General features: G+C 40.5%; 1 protein-coding gene across 1 annotated transcript; it reads right to left on the reverse strand.

Moving 5' to 3' along the window:
- Positions 1-1,762: 1,762 nt before the first annotated feature.
- On the reverse strand, positions 1,763-18,399 carry retreg1 (reticulophagy regulator 1). Its single transcript, XM_062992980.1, has 9 exons — positions 18,251-18,399; positions 16,530-16,636; positions 15,938-15,968; positions 5,769-5,895; positions 4,848-4,932; positions 2,990-3,112; positions 2,828-2,898; positions 2,565-2,688; positions 1,763-2,474 (listed from the first exon to the last, which is right to left on the reverse strand). Exons 1-9 carry the CDS (start codon positions 18,397-18,399, stop codon positions 2,047-2,049), a joined length of 1,245 nt encoding a protein of 414 aa, XP_062849050.1. The 3' UTR covers positions 1,763-2,046.
- Between the last annotated feature and the right edge of the window lie 1,548 nt (positions 18,400-19,947).

A 19,947-nucleotide genomic window follows, 5' to 3' on the forward strand; every position in this document is an offset into this window, starting at 1 on the left:
ATGCCTTTGCTTTTACTACATTTTATGTCTCTATATCCAGAATACAAGTCTGTCTTTTGTTTTCCTCCCGAATGCTTCTTAAATTAACAATTAATGCTTGATTTTTAACTACTTTGGTTGACTTTGGATGAACAACGTATTTTATAAATCTGAACAATCAGATTGACTCACAATTTTGTTCAATCATCACAACAGTTCAGTGGTAAATATATAAGTTTGTCGGAAATGCTTTTAAATAATGAAGAGTGAACATTTCAGAGCAATTCCTAAATGTGGAGCTCAATACGCTAGCCCAGTACTGCTGAGACCTGGGAAACCACGGTTCGAATCTCAGCAATGCTATGGGCCAGTCGGGGGGTGGCCAAAACAGCCTAGAGACTGGGATGTGCACTCGTCAGTGTGCTGGAAGTGCCGGTCCCATGCCTATATAAGAATATTAGGGTTGTGTCAGGTCTGATAGTTTAGTAGACCAGATCCGCAGTGGAGACCCTTAAATACGAGAGCAGCCAAAGCCGAAAAAACCCCCAGAACAATTACCAAACCTTTACATCAGAGTGAAGGAAATCAAAAAGCATTTCTCACATTTTCCCAAACCAGTTTAGCTCAGTGTCAGCGTGCTTCAGAGCTTAGCTCCACTGCTAAATAAATAAAGTGCAAATACAAATAAAATCATCTAAAACTGGACTAATCATGCAAAGACCTGTGTTGAGACATCCAGCTCCAAACAATGCTTTATGAAAAAATAAAAAAAAAACATTAAAAAGAAAACTTTTAGGGTCAGAATTTATTCATCCAGGTGAAAATCTGACCGATTGACAGACCGACTGTCACTTTGGCTGTTTAGCTTTTGTATATGAAGAGGGACGCTCTGGATTCAAGGGCTTGGTTTGGCAAAAACATGGAGAATCACCAAGCCCTTTATTGGCTAAAACTCTGGTTTACACCCTCTGTTTACTGTGAGGTGAGGAGCTTTGAATCAAGCTCATATTTAACAGGCTAACCGTAGTGTTGGTTTTATACTAAGAGCAATTTCCCACTGGCTATGGAAAAGTATGTATCCAGGATCTGTTCAGGGCTCTTTCGGGATCACATGTTTTCCACATCTTGCTTTCAGACCACAGTCTTGAACAAATCTACCTCAGCACATCTAATATTGAGTTGTCACTTATTAGCCATTTTTAATAGCCAATAACAAGCTTGACACAACCTTTGTTGGATGGTTTTGAAAACTTTACTTGGCAAAGTTCAACTAAATTTGTAGGTTTTCCAATCTGGACTTTTTAGTTTAGACCACATATTTTCAGGCTAAGTTCAGAGCTTTGGGGCTTTTAAACGCTCCAATTTTAACCTGATTTCACCCTTTTAAATACAGTGTTGACAATTGTTTTGGGTCATTGTCCTGCTAGTACCCCAAATCTCAAGAATTTCAACTGCAAGCATCAGTTCCACAGTCACAGTCAAAGAGCATAATAACACCAGTACTATGCTTGACAGTAAGTACAGTGTTGTTAGGGTTTAACAGGAGTCCTAGGAGTCCCACTCTAAAACAACATGAGTCTGGAAGTTATGCAACAATAATAACACAATTGTCACATGGTGCTGAGTGCAAAAATTAAGATAGAAATGAAAATTGAATAGGATGGAATTGAAAGTCGAATGTTTGCAGATTAAACATCACAAAGAACTAAAGGCAGAACACAAAAGGGCCCAGAACAGAACCAGACAAGAACTTGCTTACCAACCTGTTAAATCTAAAACCTCACTGGTAGTATTAAATGCAAAACAGTAACAAAATCACATTCTAGATGTACAGTAAGTGTGACAATGTCTACAGATTATTTTGTACCAGACCAACCCAATTCCCACTTTCATCAATGCACATGAAGGTTTTTTTCTCTACTTATTTAATATTTTTGCAAATCAATTTAATTTCAACATAAAAAACAATGGAATACCATCATTAGTCTGGACCCTCCCCAGTCCCTAGGACCTTATCCGCCCTGCGTTTCCGTCCCATGATCCAGCCCCAGTGCAGAAGGGATGGCGTCACTGGTTTCCGAGCAGTTTGGAGAAAAAGCCAGCTTGTTTGGAACCTTTAGACCGGGCCTCTCCACTCGCTTTCTCTAAACACAGCTCACCTTCCAGATGCTCCAGCTCAGACTGGTCCAGCAGCTCAAAGTCCTCGTACTCGCTGTCTGAATCCTCAGGAATGGCGGTCTCCAGCCGCTCCTGTATGGCAGCGGTGACGGCAGCCGTGATGGCATCCCCAGCTGTCCTCTGTAGCAGTTCCATGACCTGACTCTCCGCCGTCTCTTTTTCCGCACAGGCTGCTCGGGTCTTTCTGGGCTGGGGGATGGATGTGTTGGGCAGGCCGATACTCAGGTCCTCATCGTCATCGCCGTTGGTCCCGTTATCCAGGGACGGAAAGTCAGCGAGGCCGCCAGAGAACACCTCCTCCTCACGGCGGTCTAAATCTTTAGAAAGAAGAAAGAAACTTTAGAAGATAGAAATCAAGTAGCCACTTTAACAAACTTCTTTTAGTCAATAGTGACAGGAAAGCTTACCTTCTGAGTTCTCTGTCTGAGGCGTGTGTCCCTCTGATAGGTTAAAGGTGCCATTATCTGTCCAAGTAACATCAGAAATCTCTGTGTCTGATACACACATCTCCTTACACACAGTGGAGTCCATCTGAAACGAAGAATATCAATCAGTTTCTTAATCATTCATTGTCTGTTTTATCACTGTTTCTTTCTGGTCATGGTCACAGTGGGTACGATTCACTGGACGAAGAGCAAGAAGCAGACAGAAAGTGAAAAGATTTCCTCACCTTGGGAAACAGTAGTGACAGGTCAGCTTCGATGCTCTCCTTCTCAGCCTGAGCTTGAAGCAATCTCTTCTCTGGGTTAAAAAAACAACATGATACGGTCATTAATTACGGTAAACGCAGGAAGATTTCCTGTGGCTTATCAGATTGAACGAACATAATTACCATGATTCTCTTTGATCCTCTGCAGGAAGTGCCCCACTCCAAAATCCAGTTTCTGCAGAACTGGCTCTAACCACATCCCAAGCTCATGTGATGACATCAGAGGCCACAGGAAAATGCCTAGCACTGTTGGGAACAGAGAGATAGCACATAAACATATGCCACACTCTGCCGACACAGTACCTGCTGACCGCAAGGAAACAGAGAAACTAGAGAGCCATCACGAGGAACCGCTATCACACATGATACCTGCTGATAGTCATGGTGAAACAGAGTGGGAGGCAGCATGGAAACCTGTGCTGTACAGCTGTAATATCACTAATCTAATTTAAATGAATATAAATAAAGCCCTACCTAATTCATGGACGTGAAATTCGCATCACGAACCGTGAAATGAGCTGTTTCCCGTGTAATATGCAATTTGCTGAGAAAAGCAAAATGTAAGGTTTGTGTTTAGCGATTTAACATTTTTAATTCGTGTTGCATTCAAGTGCCTCACGTATACTGGTTAATTTGCACTATGAGGCGGTCCTAGCAATCCTACAACAATTCAGTTAGCGATCGGTTAGTCAAAATGTCCAAGATGTTGAAGTCTAAAGCAGCTAAAAACACGATGTTAGGGTGCCTGCAACGTCTGGTGAACATACCACCAGTTCACAGCGTTGCAGGCGTTACAGAACAAAGAGCAGCGTGGCCTCAAATAGGAGGCCAGCTGATTAGGGCAACGACCTGCAGCTGTCAGCTTCCTACTTAAGGGGGCGTCGCCAGTCTGCAGGCGTCGCACCTTTGTTCTTTGTTTTTGACCGGCTGCACGGCTGCAGCCATTCCTTTTGCAGGGCTAGTTCGGTACCCCAGGCGCCTTGTAGCGCGGTTGGGTGTGTAAGTCGAAAGACTGAGGTAAATTAGGGTTTTGTTTCATTTAATAGGGAGAGCTGGTGCGATTCCTTGCAGCCCCCGAGCTGTGGTTGTTTTGGCATTGCCACATAATTCCCCCGCTTGCAAAGCTAGCAGCGGGTTAGCCTCAGGCTAATTGCCACCTTCCGCAGTCCTTTAAAGGCGTGTACTTTATCCAGGGTTATTCACTGCTGGTTTGGTTGAGCGGTAAGTCTCCGCTCCTCCATGTGTGAATCCCCGGTTCGAATCCACTCGCCTGAACCCTTTTTCCAAACTCAATCATCGGTTTCTTTCCAGCCTTTTAAAACTGGTGACATAACCGATCCAATATTACCGTTTCAATTCTCTTTACAAGTTTTGCCCCTTTTAACGGATTATTTAGGAAGATCCGTCTTCTCGTTTCAGCCTTTTATTCAGAAGGCGAGTGTGTAACCCCAGCAACGCCGTAGCGTAGCGGGGTGGTTATAAATACCGCGAGTGAGCGACCCGGGTTCGCGCCTCGCGTTGGCTGTTTTTCTATTTTCTGTTTTTGTGTTTCCTTTTCAGTTGCCAGTGACGAGAGTGGCGTCATTCGGGATTTCCCGAATTGTTTTTTTGTTTAACTCTTTTCCTTTGTTTTTCTGTATATATCATTTATTGTTAATAAATATCATTTTTTGCTCCGCACCTTTGGGTCCTACGCCTCTCTTCATTACACACGACTTAGATAACTGAGTTTGGAAAACTCCCAACCAATTCCCAGCCTCGCACCATCGCTGGATGTTCTAGGTTTACATTTAACTATTAAGGTAGCTGTGCTGTGTATTGTAGCTTCTATTTATTCTATCATTTAATTTATGAGTGTAATTTAATGACTGCCGTAAAAATCTGTGAAATCTGTGATTTTTGAAAAACGAGGTCCGTGAAATTAAACACATTATATTTAATTAAACAATTCATTTGTAATTTGTAGATCTGATAAACTTACCTATTGTGTATGAAATAACAACTCCTGGAATGTAATTGCCCAGCACGGCCAGGAAAAAACACAAGCTGCAAACCAGCAGACAAAACTGCAACCGAAAACAAATGCAGGATTTTAAACAATATACTACTGTACACTACGTTACACTATGTGGACAAAAGTATTGGGACACCCCTTCTTTATTATTGAATTTATGAGTTTCAGCTACAACAATTGCTAACAAGTGTAATAAGTCAATTGTATTAAGGAAATTATATGGTTCCAACTGTATAGCAACAGTTTAGGGAAGGCCTTTTTCTATTCCAGCATGGCTGTGCCCTTGTCCGGTTTAAAGAAACTCCGGAGCCCTGACCTCAGCCTCACTGAACAACTTTGGAATGAACCGGTACATCAGTTGAGACTTTCTTGACCAACATCAGTGCCCAGCCATTCAAATGACTTACTTCAAAGTCTTTGCAGAAGAGCAGCTGTTGTTAGAGCTGAAAAGAATACTTTGTGGCCAATCTGTTTTAATACCAAACAAGCTTATGGTCAGGTGTTCAAATACTATTGGTCATATAGTGTATAAGCACAGTAAACCACCCACAAACACACACACACACAAGGAGTATGAAAACAGTAGTCAAATACTTTAAAATACTACGCAACTACTTCACATTTCATAAGCATACAGTATACTATATAGTATTCATATTTTCATTATAATACTTAAAACATACTCCAAAACACATAAGCACAAAAGCTTTTAAATACCACACACACACACACACATACACACACACACCTATATATTAGTACATTCAGTGTTCAAACACTCATTGAAATACTAAAACACCAGAACACACAAATAATACAAAACATCCCATACACACACACACACACACACTGTTTTTAACAGTTTGTCAGTACAGACGTGTATCGTACCTTGCCCGGATTCTGCTGTTTAAAAGAAGATGTCTCCTCTAGGAACAGCTTGATGCTCATCCAGCAGTCTGTCAGCTGAGTTTCTGCTCCAGAGCTTCCATCCTGACCCGAGTCGACCATCTCCCAACTGCAACCAGATAACCGGTTACAGTCTTAGCAGTTAACTTTGGTTAAACCTGGACCAAACACTGATCTACTATTAAACCACTTCTTATGCCACTAATATAGTGGCGTATTTATACTACGTGAGCTGTAGTTCTCAGGAAATTCTGTTCTAAAAAAGTATAAATATAAATTAATAAAAATATTTTATCAATAATGATAGTTTAATCATTTTAAATTGAAAAAAAAAAACAATGTTCTAATCATTTTAGTGCCCCCGTCAGTCAGAGACACTTAAACCGTCACAGCAGGATTTTAAATGTGTGGTGTTACAGAATTTCCCAGTGATATTTCAACCTATATTACATGTTAGACTGTTTCTTTTTGTTGAACACAACAATGAAAAAAAACTTCAGCAGTTTTTTCCTCTAATCAAAAAAATCATCTTCCTCCAGTCCAAGTCAGTTTAGTTTTCAATGAATTCGCTCGGCTTTCAGAGGGGGCTATCACAGGATTCCTTGGCAGGAGATGAGGGTCTATAAGGGGAAGTTCTGTCGAGTCATGCCCTTTATCACACTGTAATGGTGCCCCCTCAGTTATCTCAACAACTGCTCGAGCCTCCCATAACACCAAAAGCGCTAATGATAAAGCTTAAGACTGCTAGCACAAACAAACCTGCATTTTATGGTGCAACCAAAACACAAGCACTTCCATGAAAGATCAAACACCTCTCAACTATCACATTCCCTGCACGAGCTGCCAAATGGGAGCAGTTTCCCAAGAATCTAAACACACGGGGGCAAAACAGCATGTGTGAGTGTGAAGCAACGTGGCTCACATTAGTATTTCACCATCCACGGGGAGTCTGACAGAGCGCAGTATTAACCCTGGCGCCAGGAAGATGGCTTACCCAACTCAGAGCGGAGTGAGTGGCCAGACCTCAATGAGGTGTGATTCCCACATGATCCTGCACGGCTTGTAAAAACTTTAGCAGGGGTCATGTTGCGTCTCAGTGAAATGGCAGCTGGAGAAAGCGGTCTGTCCTCTCCTGCCATGTGGTGGTTCATAATCAACACATGGCAGAATATTTACCTTACACAAAGATTGAAGCCAGTATCACAGCTTCAGTGTTAGGAAACTTATTTGATGAAATACCTGGAGCGTTTACATTTTCAGCATTTATCCAAAGCGATGTTCAATTACTGAACACAGTTCGAGCAATTGAGGGTTAAGGACCTTGCTCAAGGGCCCAACAGTGGTGGTGGTGGTTGTGGTGAGGCATGATGCCAGGAAAAATACATTTAATAAATATTCATAAATACACAGTTTGTTCATACTATAATTTGTGACAGACCAAGATTTCACAATTCTGTCGTTGTTTGCATCTTTTCACCTGCCAGGGGTGAAAAATGGTCTCAACGCAATGCCATCCGTGAGCAGCACCCCCCATCCCCCCCCCCCCCCCCCCCCATCCCGTGCAGGTCTTGCAACGAGGAACCCTCCCCCTAAAGACACACAGCCAGTCATGTGTCTGTGTTGGCACCCAGCAGGCTGATAGCAGAGCTGAGATTCAAACTTGAAGCAGTGAGTGCCACCAAAATACATTCATACTGATAGTATAAGGAGTGAGTTGTAGCCTAAGGTTAGGGTACTGGACTAGTAAGCAGAAGGTTGCTGGTTCAAACCCCACCACTGTCAGGTTAAGCAAGGCCCTTAACCCTCAATTGCTTGAACTATATATTGTAAATCACTTTGGATAAAGGCATCTGCTAAATGCCAAAAATGTAAATGTTAAACAGAAGCGCCACAATTTTAGTCACATCCCAAAGCTTATTTTACAGAAATAAATAGTACATCACATTAATATATGATTTGTGGTGTCAATAAACATCTCACACATAATTTATTAAGCAGTCAGCAGCTCCAGTTAGCTGCATTTGTCAGAGCTGGAATGGAATTTCAGCATTAAAGTCTCAATTTTAATCACTATATAAATATTCAGGTGCTCGGGTGGCTGAGCTAACGCTGGAATCCAGAGCTTGTAGCAGAGATAAATTATGAAAATAAAATGACAATAAAATTAAGCATAATTACATACTAAAACTCATTTAAAAGCCATGAGTAAATGTTTAGTTTTATATAAACACTCTGTGTCTAGATATAACCAAAACCCACTAAGTCACGACTAAATTGCTAGGTCAAACACGACGACAGAGCGCGCCCACATCACAAGCTTCAGGTCTGACCGGTCCTTCTAGCTGAAATATCACTTCCCCGGAATCGTGATTGAAATAGAAAAACATGACTAGCTGTAACCGCCGTAACACTGACTTACACAGTTTTATATAACCACAATCTGCCATTTAAATAGAGAGACCTATTTAAAAACAGGGGGAGTTTAAAATCGACATGTCTGCGAGTCTAACAGGCTCAGTGACAAACCAAAAATAGCTTGAATGCAACAGCTGAACAATGTGAGGAACCACGGGGCAAATAGTTTGCCTCACAACTGCTATTAGCACATTCAGAGCTACTGCTAATGTGCCCTGTTTCTAAATCTAAGTAATTACATTTTATTAAATTATTTATAAAGACTGGAACTTAATACATGTGTGTTTCAAGTGAAGCCCAGATTTTATTAAAATCCTTTTGTTTTGAATTATATCTGCAAGGCTTTAGCCACATGCTACACCTACTATATGCTTAGACCTAAACATTTAATCATTTCACAGCATCTGTTACTCAGCACTTTACACCAGCTGTAAGAGTTTTTATTACTATTTATTTGATTTATTTTTATTTTATGCATATAATTAACCAATTTAAAATTGGTAATAGTGGTGCTTGGGTGGCACAGTGCTCTAATGTGCTAGCCCAGGGTTTTTAAAAAAAAAAAAAGTTGCAAAGACAATTTATAATAATAATAAAATAAACAAATTGTAAACACATAAACATAAGCACTAAATGAACTTGTATACAAGCGCCCCCTTGTGGAGACTTTACGTTACATCTTGTAAACCACAGTGGGACCAGATTAAGTAGATTTCATTTTGATGTGTTGTTTGTGTTGCCTGAGTCACAGTATAAATCATGGACAAAATGTGGGTTGCTTAAAAAAAACTTTGAAAAACACTGTGCTAGCCCACTATTGGTGAGATCTCAATCTCATGATTAGACATGACAGACAAACGTGATTGGCTATGTCTAAGGCAGGGAGGGCTGAGAGGAGTCCTCGTTGCTGCTTCGATTGCAGCCTCTGATGGCTGAACGATGCCGCTTGCATAGAGATGGTGAAAAATGGAGAGCAGTGCGTGACTGATACTGTGTGAATAAACGCAGTTAGGTACTACACACGCGTCGAAGGAGGCGTGTGTTAGGTACGGCCCTCTTCGGTCAAGGTAGAGGTCTGCACCCATAATGAGCAATATATCTGAGTAATTGGATATGACTAGATTTAGAGAAAAAGGGGGGAATGCATCAATAATGGTTTAAAAATGGTAACAGAAACTGCAGACAATTGAAATTGATCTGTGTACAGACATGAGTTTCAGTGAAGATCTTGGACTATGAATAAACAGAGCCAACATTGTCTTTAAAATACTTAAAATCAGTGCTATTTAATCACAGCCAATCAAATTAATGGTTTGCTTTAATAGTGATACTTCAGTATCTCAATCTCACTTTAAATTTAATTTATCTCTAAACTCAAGCAAATTCTATTTAGCTGTAGACTGCTGAACAAGGACAAATCTGATATTTCCTTTATAATATTTGGCCCCTGATGTTTAACCGAAGTCAGCGCTCGTGCTTCCAGGCACGTACGAAACCTTTTGAAGTCCTGTGACCATGAGGACTTCATCGACAGACATTCCAGCACAGGTTTGTCATGGAAAGAGATGATCCCTTACAGCAGGAAATGAAAATGACTGATGGCTTATATCTGACGATGTGATATGATCTGCTTACTAAGGAGCAAAACATTTATTACAAATCATGATATAAATTCTTATTATCATGATCAAAAATTAGCAATGAAACCAGACATTTTCCTCCCCTTAGAGCAAAAAAGAAACTTTTCATTTTATTTAACACCATTAGATGAAATTCTGTGTGTTTCTATGTCTTTATATTGAATAAAACGTAAGATCATTTATTAATCGGTGCCATTTCCGTCCCAGGACACAATATGTATAAATGTATATGAAAATTTAAAACTTAAAAATGCATTTTAAATTAAGCAAAGTGTCCTGCACATTGATCTAATAGTAAATTTAGGCTATATAATTTTTTAACGTTTATTAAAAAAAACCTGTAATACTGTAAAAATAGTACTTTTCATGCCCCCACTTTCTAACACTACTACTTTTTCTTTGCATTGTTTGGTGACTCCATATCATATCTATGATTTTAATATTTATTTTCCATAAGAAATGTATAATAATGTGGTTAAAATACATGTTTTAGTCACATCCTCAGGTTTTCACTCAGTCCTGTTACCCTCACATATTCATCCTTCTGAAAAATGTGGAAATATTCTCATCAATCAAGTCACATTTTTAACAGAAATGAACATGATCTGTATCTACTGAAGATCACGGGAAGAGCAAAAGTAGGTTCTCCCTTTGTTCCCCCTGTATAGTTGATAAAATTGTAACTCTGACACAGAAAATTAATCTCAACGTACATTCCTGTTACTTACGAAGTTGTTGTTTGTTAATTTTAAAAATAATTTTTTTTGATAAATTACTAGACTGTGCCCAGTGTTCTGGTGCTTTTAGCATGTTCTCCATGCTGCTATATTTTATGTATTTATTAATTCTGTGTTAAAAACTCTGTCCTGTTACTTTCAGTCTTATTACTTTAAACCTTGTAAAAATGAAACAAAGTTACCTGAGATTAATAAAAACACAATCTGAGTATTTAAGTGTGTGTGTTATTAGATTCAGTGTTGAACAAAGATAAGTAATGAAGTTTAATTTCATCAAGTTTCTACACGCAAATGGCACAGATTCGATGGAATGGCCCAGAAAATATAACTGACCAGTTACCAAAGACCAAACTTTGCATTGAGATTTCCTCTCACATTCTTCATTCTTCCTCACATAATGGTTCTACATGATATCTGCCTGAGATCTTGCCATGTTTGTCAGTTCAAAATAGAAAAAAAAAATAGATGTCTTGTCTTTTTGTATGCCACATGTAGCCTAATATTATTATTATTATTATTATTATTATTATTATTATTATCATCATTTTTTTACCTTAACCCTGATCCAGGATCTTCCCCCATCATCTTGAAGGCTTTGACCATCAAGCTATGTAGAAAGTATTCAGACGAGGCGAACACGCCGCTGTTAAGCTCCTCGCTTTGTGTACAAACGAAGACCTAAGAGTGTCCGGTGCACAGTCACGCTAAACAAACCAACACCAGGCCACAGCTGACAGTGTTTGTGTTAAGCAAGGCCCCAGCTTTACTATTTCAATCAGGTCGGTCTAAAAATATCGGAGCCACATGGCATTTCAGAGCCAGCTATCAGAGGCGGGAAGGAGTGCTGGGACTGGTGTGTGACATACACACACACACATACACACACCTTACTGGTCAGGTCAAATCACACATGTTTGAATGTAAAGATGCCAAGTGGAACATACAAGAGTCCATGATTTTTTACATGACCCAGGCAACACAAACAACGCATCTTACTGGTCCCACTGTGGTTTACAAGATGTAACATAAAGCCTCCACAAGTGGTGTTCGCATACAAGTTTAAAAATGTGTTTATTTAATATTTATTATTTTTCTTTGCAACCCATTTTTTTTGGGTTGCGACCCACCTAAGGGTCACGACCCAGGGTTTTTAAACAAGTTGTGTTTTTAAAAAACCCTGCCCTAAAGTACCTTTCAATGGACCTTTTTTCAAGGACCAAACCCAAAATGTTCTTTAAATGTTGATGGTTCTTTAACAAGTTGTGTCATTAAATTAAGTTTAAAAACAATGTATAGGAGTTATTTTTTAATATACGAGCTATTTTACCCAAACCCTGGTGAATTGTATCACCCGGTCCAAGCTAATTAGCTTTAAATTATAAAAATCTAATATTTAAATTAAATAAATGTATTCAGGGTGATCAGGTGTCACAGAGGTAAAATACGTTAGCCACTATTGCTGAGATCCGGGGTTCGAATTTTAGACGTGCTATTGGCCTATCGGGGGCCTGTGCAGACATCATTTACATTTTAGCCATTTAGCAGATGCCTTCATCCAAAACAACTTGGAATTGAGGGTTAAGGGCCCAACAGCAGCAACCTGACAGTGGTGGGCTTGAACCAGCGGCCTTCTGATTACTAATCCAGTACCTTAACCACTAGTCTACGGCTTGTCCATCATTGGCTATGTCTGGTGGTGTTGGGGTTTTTGGGGTTTGATAACCTGAACTAAAGTGGCACCCTGTTCAGGGTGTGTTCATGCTTTGTGCCCGGTGTGCCTGGGGAAACAGGAACCACCACAACCCTGATCAGGACATAGAGGTGATAAAAATTAAATAAAATCAAAAGAGATACAATATACCTGTTAATAATGATGAGGTTAAAACACCTAAACTCAATAATTAGAATCATTATTCACATAGTTTTGTGCATTTTGGGCAAATCTACCCTAATCTTTTAGGATAAGGTGATGGCATATCTGAGAGGCTCACTGTGTCTCTCAAAACAGTTTACGAAAGCCGTCATGATTACTCTGAACAAAGTGACATGAGCTGGTCAAATGACCCGTGACGGCTAGCATGAATATAAACAAGCAGATGTCGTCCATCACGCGCCCATCATCAATCCTTCAACAAATCCGGTACCATGTTGTACTGACACACCCCCTACTCATTAGTATCCCCAGTTCTGACTGGTATTAGAGAACTGCTGCAGTAAATGTAATACGGAAGTTCCAGTCACTCTCAGAGAGAAACTACCGTGTCATTCCCTCCTTCACACATGCCACACACAGGCAGCTGGGCAAATACTGGCTGGGGGTGTGGAGGGGGGTGACGATGACAAGGGGACTCAAATTTCACAACACTGTGGAAACTGGAACAAACATCGCATATCTAAACAACACAGGTTTTCTTATAGTGGGGTTTCAGTAACAGGAAACACTATCAGAACTACTGTTTACATACTGATGTTTTTCTAGCTTCAAAACAGCCATATAGAACAATCTCCTTATATAGTATAACAACAATAATAATATGCTCAGACGCTTGGGTGGCACAGTTGTAAATGATGCTAGAGAAAAGCTCTTGAGTAAAGCATTATTAATACAGCACTAAACGTGGTAAAAAGCACTCTATGTGTACAACATGACTACGAGCGGAGCAGAACATAGATGTAACATACCCGCAAAAACTAAAGACTGAGCGACGCAGCTGCTGAGAAAACCCGGCATTAACATAAGCTGCTTCACATAAACACTGTGCTAAGGATTAGTGTGCTGGCAATCCTCCCACTGCAGCACAATAGTGCCATTGGGTTTGTTTTCCATAAACAATCACAGGGCATGAGCGGTCAGAGCAAAGGTCCAGACAAACAAGATCAGAAATCATGGAGAATTAAAAGCAGAACATTCGCAGAACTGGATAAATGAATCCTTGTCTTAATCAGATACACTAATAAATGATGTGTCTTAAATGTGTGGACAGGATGATTACAGGGAAGCATAGAGAGCCAGGAAGTTTGTTTACTTGCTACACAAAGTATTGGGACACCCCTTTTAGAATTCATGTATTTCAGCCACAACAACTGCTAACAGGTGTAATAAACCGATCAGCCATAACAGTAAAACCACCTCCTTGTTTCTACACTCACTGTCCAATTTATCAGCTCCACTTACCATATAGAAGCACTTTGTAGTTCTACAATTACTGACTGTAGTCCATCTGTTTCTCTACAATGATCAATGGTCAGGACCCCCACAGGACCATCACAGAGTAGGTATTATTTAGGTGGTGGATGATTCTCAGTTTTTAAAAACTGTGTCCACTCACTGTCCACTCTATTAGACACTCCTTCCTAGTTGGTCCACCTTGTAGATGTAAAGTCAGAGACGATCGCTCATCTATTGCTGCTGTTTGAGTCGGTCATTTTCTAGACCTTCATCAGTGGTCACAGGACGCTGCCCACGGGGCGCAGTTGGCTGGATATTTTTGGTTGGTGGACTATTCTCAGTCCAGCAGTGACAGTGAGGTGTTTAAAAACTCCAGCAACTCTGCCACCACCATGTCAGTGTCACTGCAGTGCTGAGAATGATCCACCACCTAAATAATACCTGCTCTGTAGTTGAAGAACAGCATGAAAGGGGGCTAACAAAGCATACAGAGAAACAGATGGACTACAGTCAGTAATTGTAGAACTACAAAGTGCTTCTATATGGTAGGTGGAGCTGATAAAATGGACAGTGAGTGTAGAAACAAGGAGATGGTTTTAATGTTATGCCAGATCGGTGTATATATAAAGCTTCCTATTTTCTAGTAATGGTTTAGGGAAGGTCCTATCCTGTTCCAGCATGACTGTGCTCCTGTATGCAAAGCAAGCTCTATAAAGACAAAGTGGCCTGTACAGAGCCCTGACCTCAGTCCCATTAAATAATTCCCATTTAGAATAAACACGAACATAATTGGAGACTTTCTTGACCAATATCAATGCCCAGTCATGTGAATGGCTTTTTTAAATTTTTTGATTCATTTTGATTGAATGGGCACAAATTCCCACAGGCATACTTTAAAGTCTTGTGAAAGCATTCTCAGAAGAGTGGCTGTTCTTATAGCTGAAAGGATCACATAGAGGTCACTATATTTTAATAGCATTTGTTTTTTAAATGAGATGTCCAAACAAGCTCATGTTGTTGGTCACATGCTTTTAACCTTATAGTGTATAACTCAAATGACAGGAGCAAATATTAGCCACTATATTTTATTTGCATTGCCTGTTTTCATGTACTGACTTTTATTCCATTTTTAAAAACTAAATCATTTATTTTTAGGCTAAATACTGAGTGATAATATTAAGTACAAAGTCCATAAAGTTAAATGACTTTGCAGAAGAAAAAACCCACGCAGACACGGGGAGAACATGCAAACTCTGCACAGAAAGGACCCAGACCGCTGCATCTGGGGATCAAACCCAGGACCTTCTTGCTGTGAGGTGACAGTGCTACCCACCTAGACACTGTGCCGCCCTTATAAATAAACTGACATTTGAAAAAAAAAGCCTTTCCAGCATCGGGAAGTGAAACTCAGGCAGATGCCCTCTCACTGCACCACTGAATCAGGTATGTGGTCTATTTGGATAAGCATGCAGATCATGAGTGGTAACTGTGTTAGTACCAGTATATCATGTGTGTATTGTTTTTCCTTTGGGAAAATGTGCTTACCAAATGAATGAGACTTGGTGGTTTTATTCGTGTGATCGTGCTTATGCAAATTTTTAGATATTCATCTGATACCAAGAAATTACAGCGGGCAGTAAAGGAAGTTTCCACAACCACGTGGTAAATAATTAGAATGTCATTTTGCATACTATTAGAGTCCCCGAAACGTACATTTTGCACAGCTGAATTCTGAGGCTGATTAGGCAGACTTTATATGAGAAATTATGATCAAATTAAAAGATCAAATTCTAAACCAAACACTAATTCCTTCTTGTGTATTGACTAGAACAAAAACTGAAGCTAAAACAATGTTTTTTGTTTTATTTCATTTCTAACCACATGGTCAAGGTCCCTGTGGGTCCAATTCCCCCGAATCACTGAGCACAGGGCAGTAACAAACACCAGTAGGACACCACAGCCATTAAAGGGCCTCAGCCATACCCCTCTCAGACACGGCCAATCTAGTTTACCAATCATGTCCCCTCCCAAACACAGAAAACAAATCTGTGTAGTTTGTGGATTGTGGGATGAAGCACCATCTAGTGGTCAGATGTAAAGTTGCACCTGTCAAATATGAGCTGGTGCAATATGGACAAAACATTGCGATTAGTTTAATAAACATTGCATAAAAAATAAGTTTTATCATACCTGCCAGTCATACTTCTCCATAAACGGCACCCTAATAAAGACAAATAAACAAAATATTAGGTATGTGTTATTATATTTATACATGTCAAATTTTTTTCTTTTTAGAAATGCAAGAATGAAAGAAGGAAAATGAAAGTGTTTGTGCATTTGTGTGCACATTGTTATTTGTTTAGACATTATTTAAGGTGTTTGCAAAAAGGCTAAGGGTATTAAAACTTTTGGTACACAAACAACACACACATGTATATGTACAGAACATCCTGATCAGGGTAGTAACAGGTTTCTGGAAAACACTGGGACAGAATATCCTGGCACCAATCCATCGCAGGACTTTAGCCAACCCACCCAAAGCATCAGTATTGGCAGTGATCTTAACAAAAATCTTAACTGAAATATTAATTGATCACTAAGTATGATAATAGCCAGTGCCAATGTAGGTTTTATATATTAAACAGTTTGATTTCTACAAGTATTTATTGCTGATTTGCAACACAGATAACAGAATACCACATACAGATTTGACCAACATTGTACATCTTGTACAGTGTCACAAGGTTTCTGTATAAGTTACATATAAAATGTTAATCCCTACCTTTAGCCCTGGACAGAGCCAAGTCTCTCACCAACTGTGCAAGGATTAAAAGAACCAGGCACATGCAGACCAGACAGACGACGCTGAAGGGACTGAGGAACACAAACCTGCATGAAAGAAGAACAAACAAGATTATTTTTCATTAACGTAACAGGATGAGAGAGAAACTACCAATAAATCAGCATTTAGAAGCATACAAAAGCTCCAATTAAACCGACACGATGCTCACTGCCAAAGCAACACTGCAGAGGTTAAAATGGGAAAGAAAATGTATTTGAGTGGCCAAACCAAAGTTCTAATCTTAACTCTGTCAAACTTCTGTGGTAAGACTTCAAAGCTGCTGCCAACCACTGGAAACCAACTTGGGCAAAATATGAAAATTTCTGCAAAGAGAAGTAGACTAGATTTGTATAATCATCTGCAAATGAGGTACTAAGCAAACATAATAATGCTATAAGGATAAGATAAGATATCTTTTTAACAAGACAGTACAAAACCACATGCTGCACACATTACAAAGCCATGGCTGCGGAAGCAGAAGGTACGGGTACTGGACTGGCCTGCCTGCAGTCCTGACCTGTCCTCAATAAAGATGCAACAACGCCACTCAGGTGGCGCAGCGGTAAAAACACACGCTGCAACCAGACTGGGATCTCGAATACATGGTATCGAATCTCAGCTCTGCCTTGCCGGCTGAAGGCTGAGCGGCCACATGAACAACGATTGGCCAGTTGTTCAGGTGGGCGGAACTAAGCCGGATATGGGTCTCTCTCTGTCAGAATGGTGAGGTTACGACCTCTGCTGGCTGATTAGAGGCGCCTGCACAGAGATGGGGAAGGAGTGCTCTTAGGGTGTGTCCCTACGTGGTGGGTGAGGGAGCGTGGTTAGCTTCGATCTCCTCGGTCAGAGCAGGGATCGGCATAGGCGCAGAGGAAGCATGATGCAGTTGAGCAATTGGACGGGCTAAAGGGGGAGAAAAAGGGAGAAAATGCATTAAAAAAAAAAAATGCAACAATGACAAGCCCGTACTGCTGCACATCTTGTGTTTGCAGGAAGAATGGGACAAAATAAAAGCTGAAACACTAAATCACTTGACGTCTTTTAAGTGTGGTGAACATTACAAAGTGGTAAATGCTTTACTGTCCCAACTTTTTTTGGAATGTGTTGCAGGTCTGAAATGCAGGAATGGATGTTTATTAATAAATTAAATGAAGTTGAGCAGATAAAACATGAAATATCTCAGGTTCATCCTGTCTGCAATCGAATAAAAGTCAAAGTCAATGTAAGAAACTGTGTTTTTTTTATTATTTGCATTTTGTCCATAATGTCCCAACTTTCTTTGAATAATAATAATAATTATTATTATTACTATTATTAGGCTTTTTGAGACGATTTAAACTAAAACAGATGTCAGGTTGCAAGAGAAGGATTAGGAATTAAATACTCCATGCACTGCATGTTACATTAAATATCTAATCTAATATCACCAGGTCCTGGTTACAGTATGATGACTTGTGAAAAGTGCTGCACCACATGCAGGCCTCCTTCTTTCTTATATTAACCAAACTAAATAAATCAATCAATAATAATCACTAATGAGCCATACTTTTAAGGACGCATGCATCTCAGCTGACCTGAGTCCAGCAGGTTCTGCACACAAACAACTCAGCAGTGACATTTAAACCTCACGTGAGGAAAAAGCGCTGCGTCACGACTCTCACCAGAACACGACGTTGGCACCAGTGAAGATGGTTCCAGTCCTCAGGCGTGTCTTCCAGTCTAGAAGCGGTCTGGGGGAACACGGAGGCTCCAGGCTGATGACCGGGGGCTGCAGGGAACCCAAACCGTCCCGCTTCGCTCCCTCCGCCATCGTAGCGATACCTGACCGAGCTCGCGCTCCTGTCAGTGAGGCCACGCCCACCGCGCGCTCCCGTCTCTCCTCTCCTCAGCTGCTTCGGCTTTGTTGTTGTTCCGCCGGTGACGTCACTGGAACTCTCACGTCATCGCTTTACCTGTTGTTCACAATGATCACTATTGAACAGAATGAGAGAAATGTCTGGTGGGGTTTGGGCACCTGGGTTTAGGCTTTTGCGCCTGTTGGCAAGCCGTAGCCTAGTGGTTAGGGTACTGGACTAGTAATCAAAAGGTCGCTGGTTCAAGCCCCATCACTGCCAGGTTGCTGCTGTTGGGCCCTTGAGCAAGGCCCTTAACCCTCAATTGCTCAGATTGTATACTGTAACTGTACTGTAAGTCACTTTGGATAAAAGCATCTGCTAAATGCTGAAAATGTAAATGTAAATGTTGTCTTCTGGGAACTCGGGTAACAAAACAAAATAAACAAAAAACATACCAGTAGGTAGACTGACTACTCTAACATGTAGGTTGGTGGTAGCTCAGGAACTCTTACATCATCGCTTTACCTGTTGTTCACAATGCTCACTATTGAACAGAATGAGAGAATTGTCTGGTGGGGTTTGGGCACCTGGGTTCAGTCTTTAGTGTGCCTGATTGATGTCTTCTGGGAACTCGGGTAACAAAACAAAATAAACAAAAAACATACCAGTAGGTAGACTGACTACTCTAAAATGTAGGTCAGTGGTAGCTCAAGAACTCTCACGTCATCGCTTTACCTGTTGTTCACAATGATCACCATTGAACAGAATGAGAGAAATGTCTGGTGGGGTTTGGGCACATGAGTTTAGGCTTTGCGCCTGTTGTCTTCTGGGAACTCGGGTAACAAAACAAAATAAACAAAAAACATACCAGTAGGTAGACTGACTACTCTAAAATGTAGGTCAGTGGTAGCTCAGGAACTCTCACGTCATCGCTTTATCTGTTGTTCACAATGATCACTATTGAACAGAATGAGAGAAACGTCTGGTGGGGTTTGGGCACATGGGTTCAGTCTTTAGTGTGCCTGATTGATGTCTTCTGGGAACTCGGATAACAAAACAAAATAAACAAAAAACATACCAGTAGGTAGACTGACTACTCTAACATGTAGGTCAGTGGTAGCTCAGGAACTCTCACGTCATCGCTTTACATGTTGTTCACAATGATCACTATTGAACAGAATGAGAGAAATGTCTGGTGGGGTTTGGGCACATGAGTTTAGGCTTTGCGCCTGTTGTCTTCTGGGAACTCGGGTAACAAAACAAAATAACCAAAAACTTACCAGTAGGTAGACTGACTACTCTAAAATGTAGGTCAGTGGTAGCTCATGAACTCTCACGTCATCGCTTTATCTGTTGTTCACAATGATCACTATTGAACAGAATGAGAGAATTGTCTGGTGGGGTTTGGGCACCTGAGTTTAGGCTTTGCGCCTGTTGTCTTTTGGAAACTCGGGTAACAAAACAAAATAAACAAAAACATACCAGTAGGTAGACTGACTACTCTAAAATGTAGGTCAGTGGTA

Source organism: Trichomycterus rosablanca, chromosome 4, assembly GCF_030014385.1.
Source record: "Trichomycterus rosablanca isolate fTriRos1 chromosome 4, fTriRos1.hap1, whole genome shotgun sequence".
Classification (NCBI taxonomy): Eukaryota; Metazoa; Chordata; class Actinopteri; order Siluriformes; family Trichomycteridae; genus Trichomycterus; species Trichomycterus rosablanca.

What these genes read in the sequence shown, in the direction of transcription:
- retreg1 (XM_062992980.1), bottom strand. Translation starts at nt 18,399, where the DNA reads ATGGCGGAGGGAGCGAAGCGGGACGGTTTGGGTTCCCTGCAGCCCCCG. An exon ending in GGTGCCAACGTCGTGTTCTG is followed by an intron (nt 16,637 to 18,250) that starts GTGAGAGTCGTG and finishes TCTTTCATGCAG; the next exon opens with GTTTGTGTTCCTCAGTCCCT. An exon ending in TCAGACAGAGAACTCAGAAG is followed by an intron (nt 2,475 to 2,564) that starts GTAAGCTTTCCT and finishes TTCTTTCTAAAG; the next exon opens with ATTTAGACCGCCGTGAGGAG.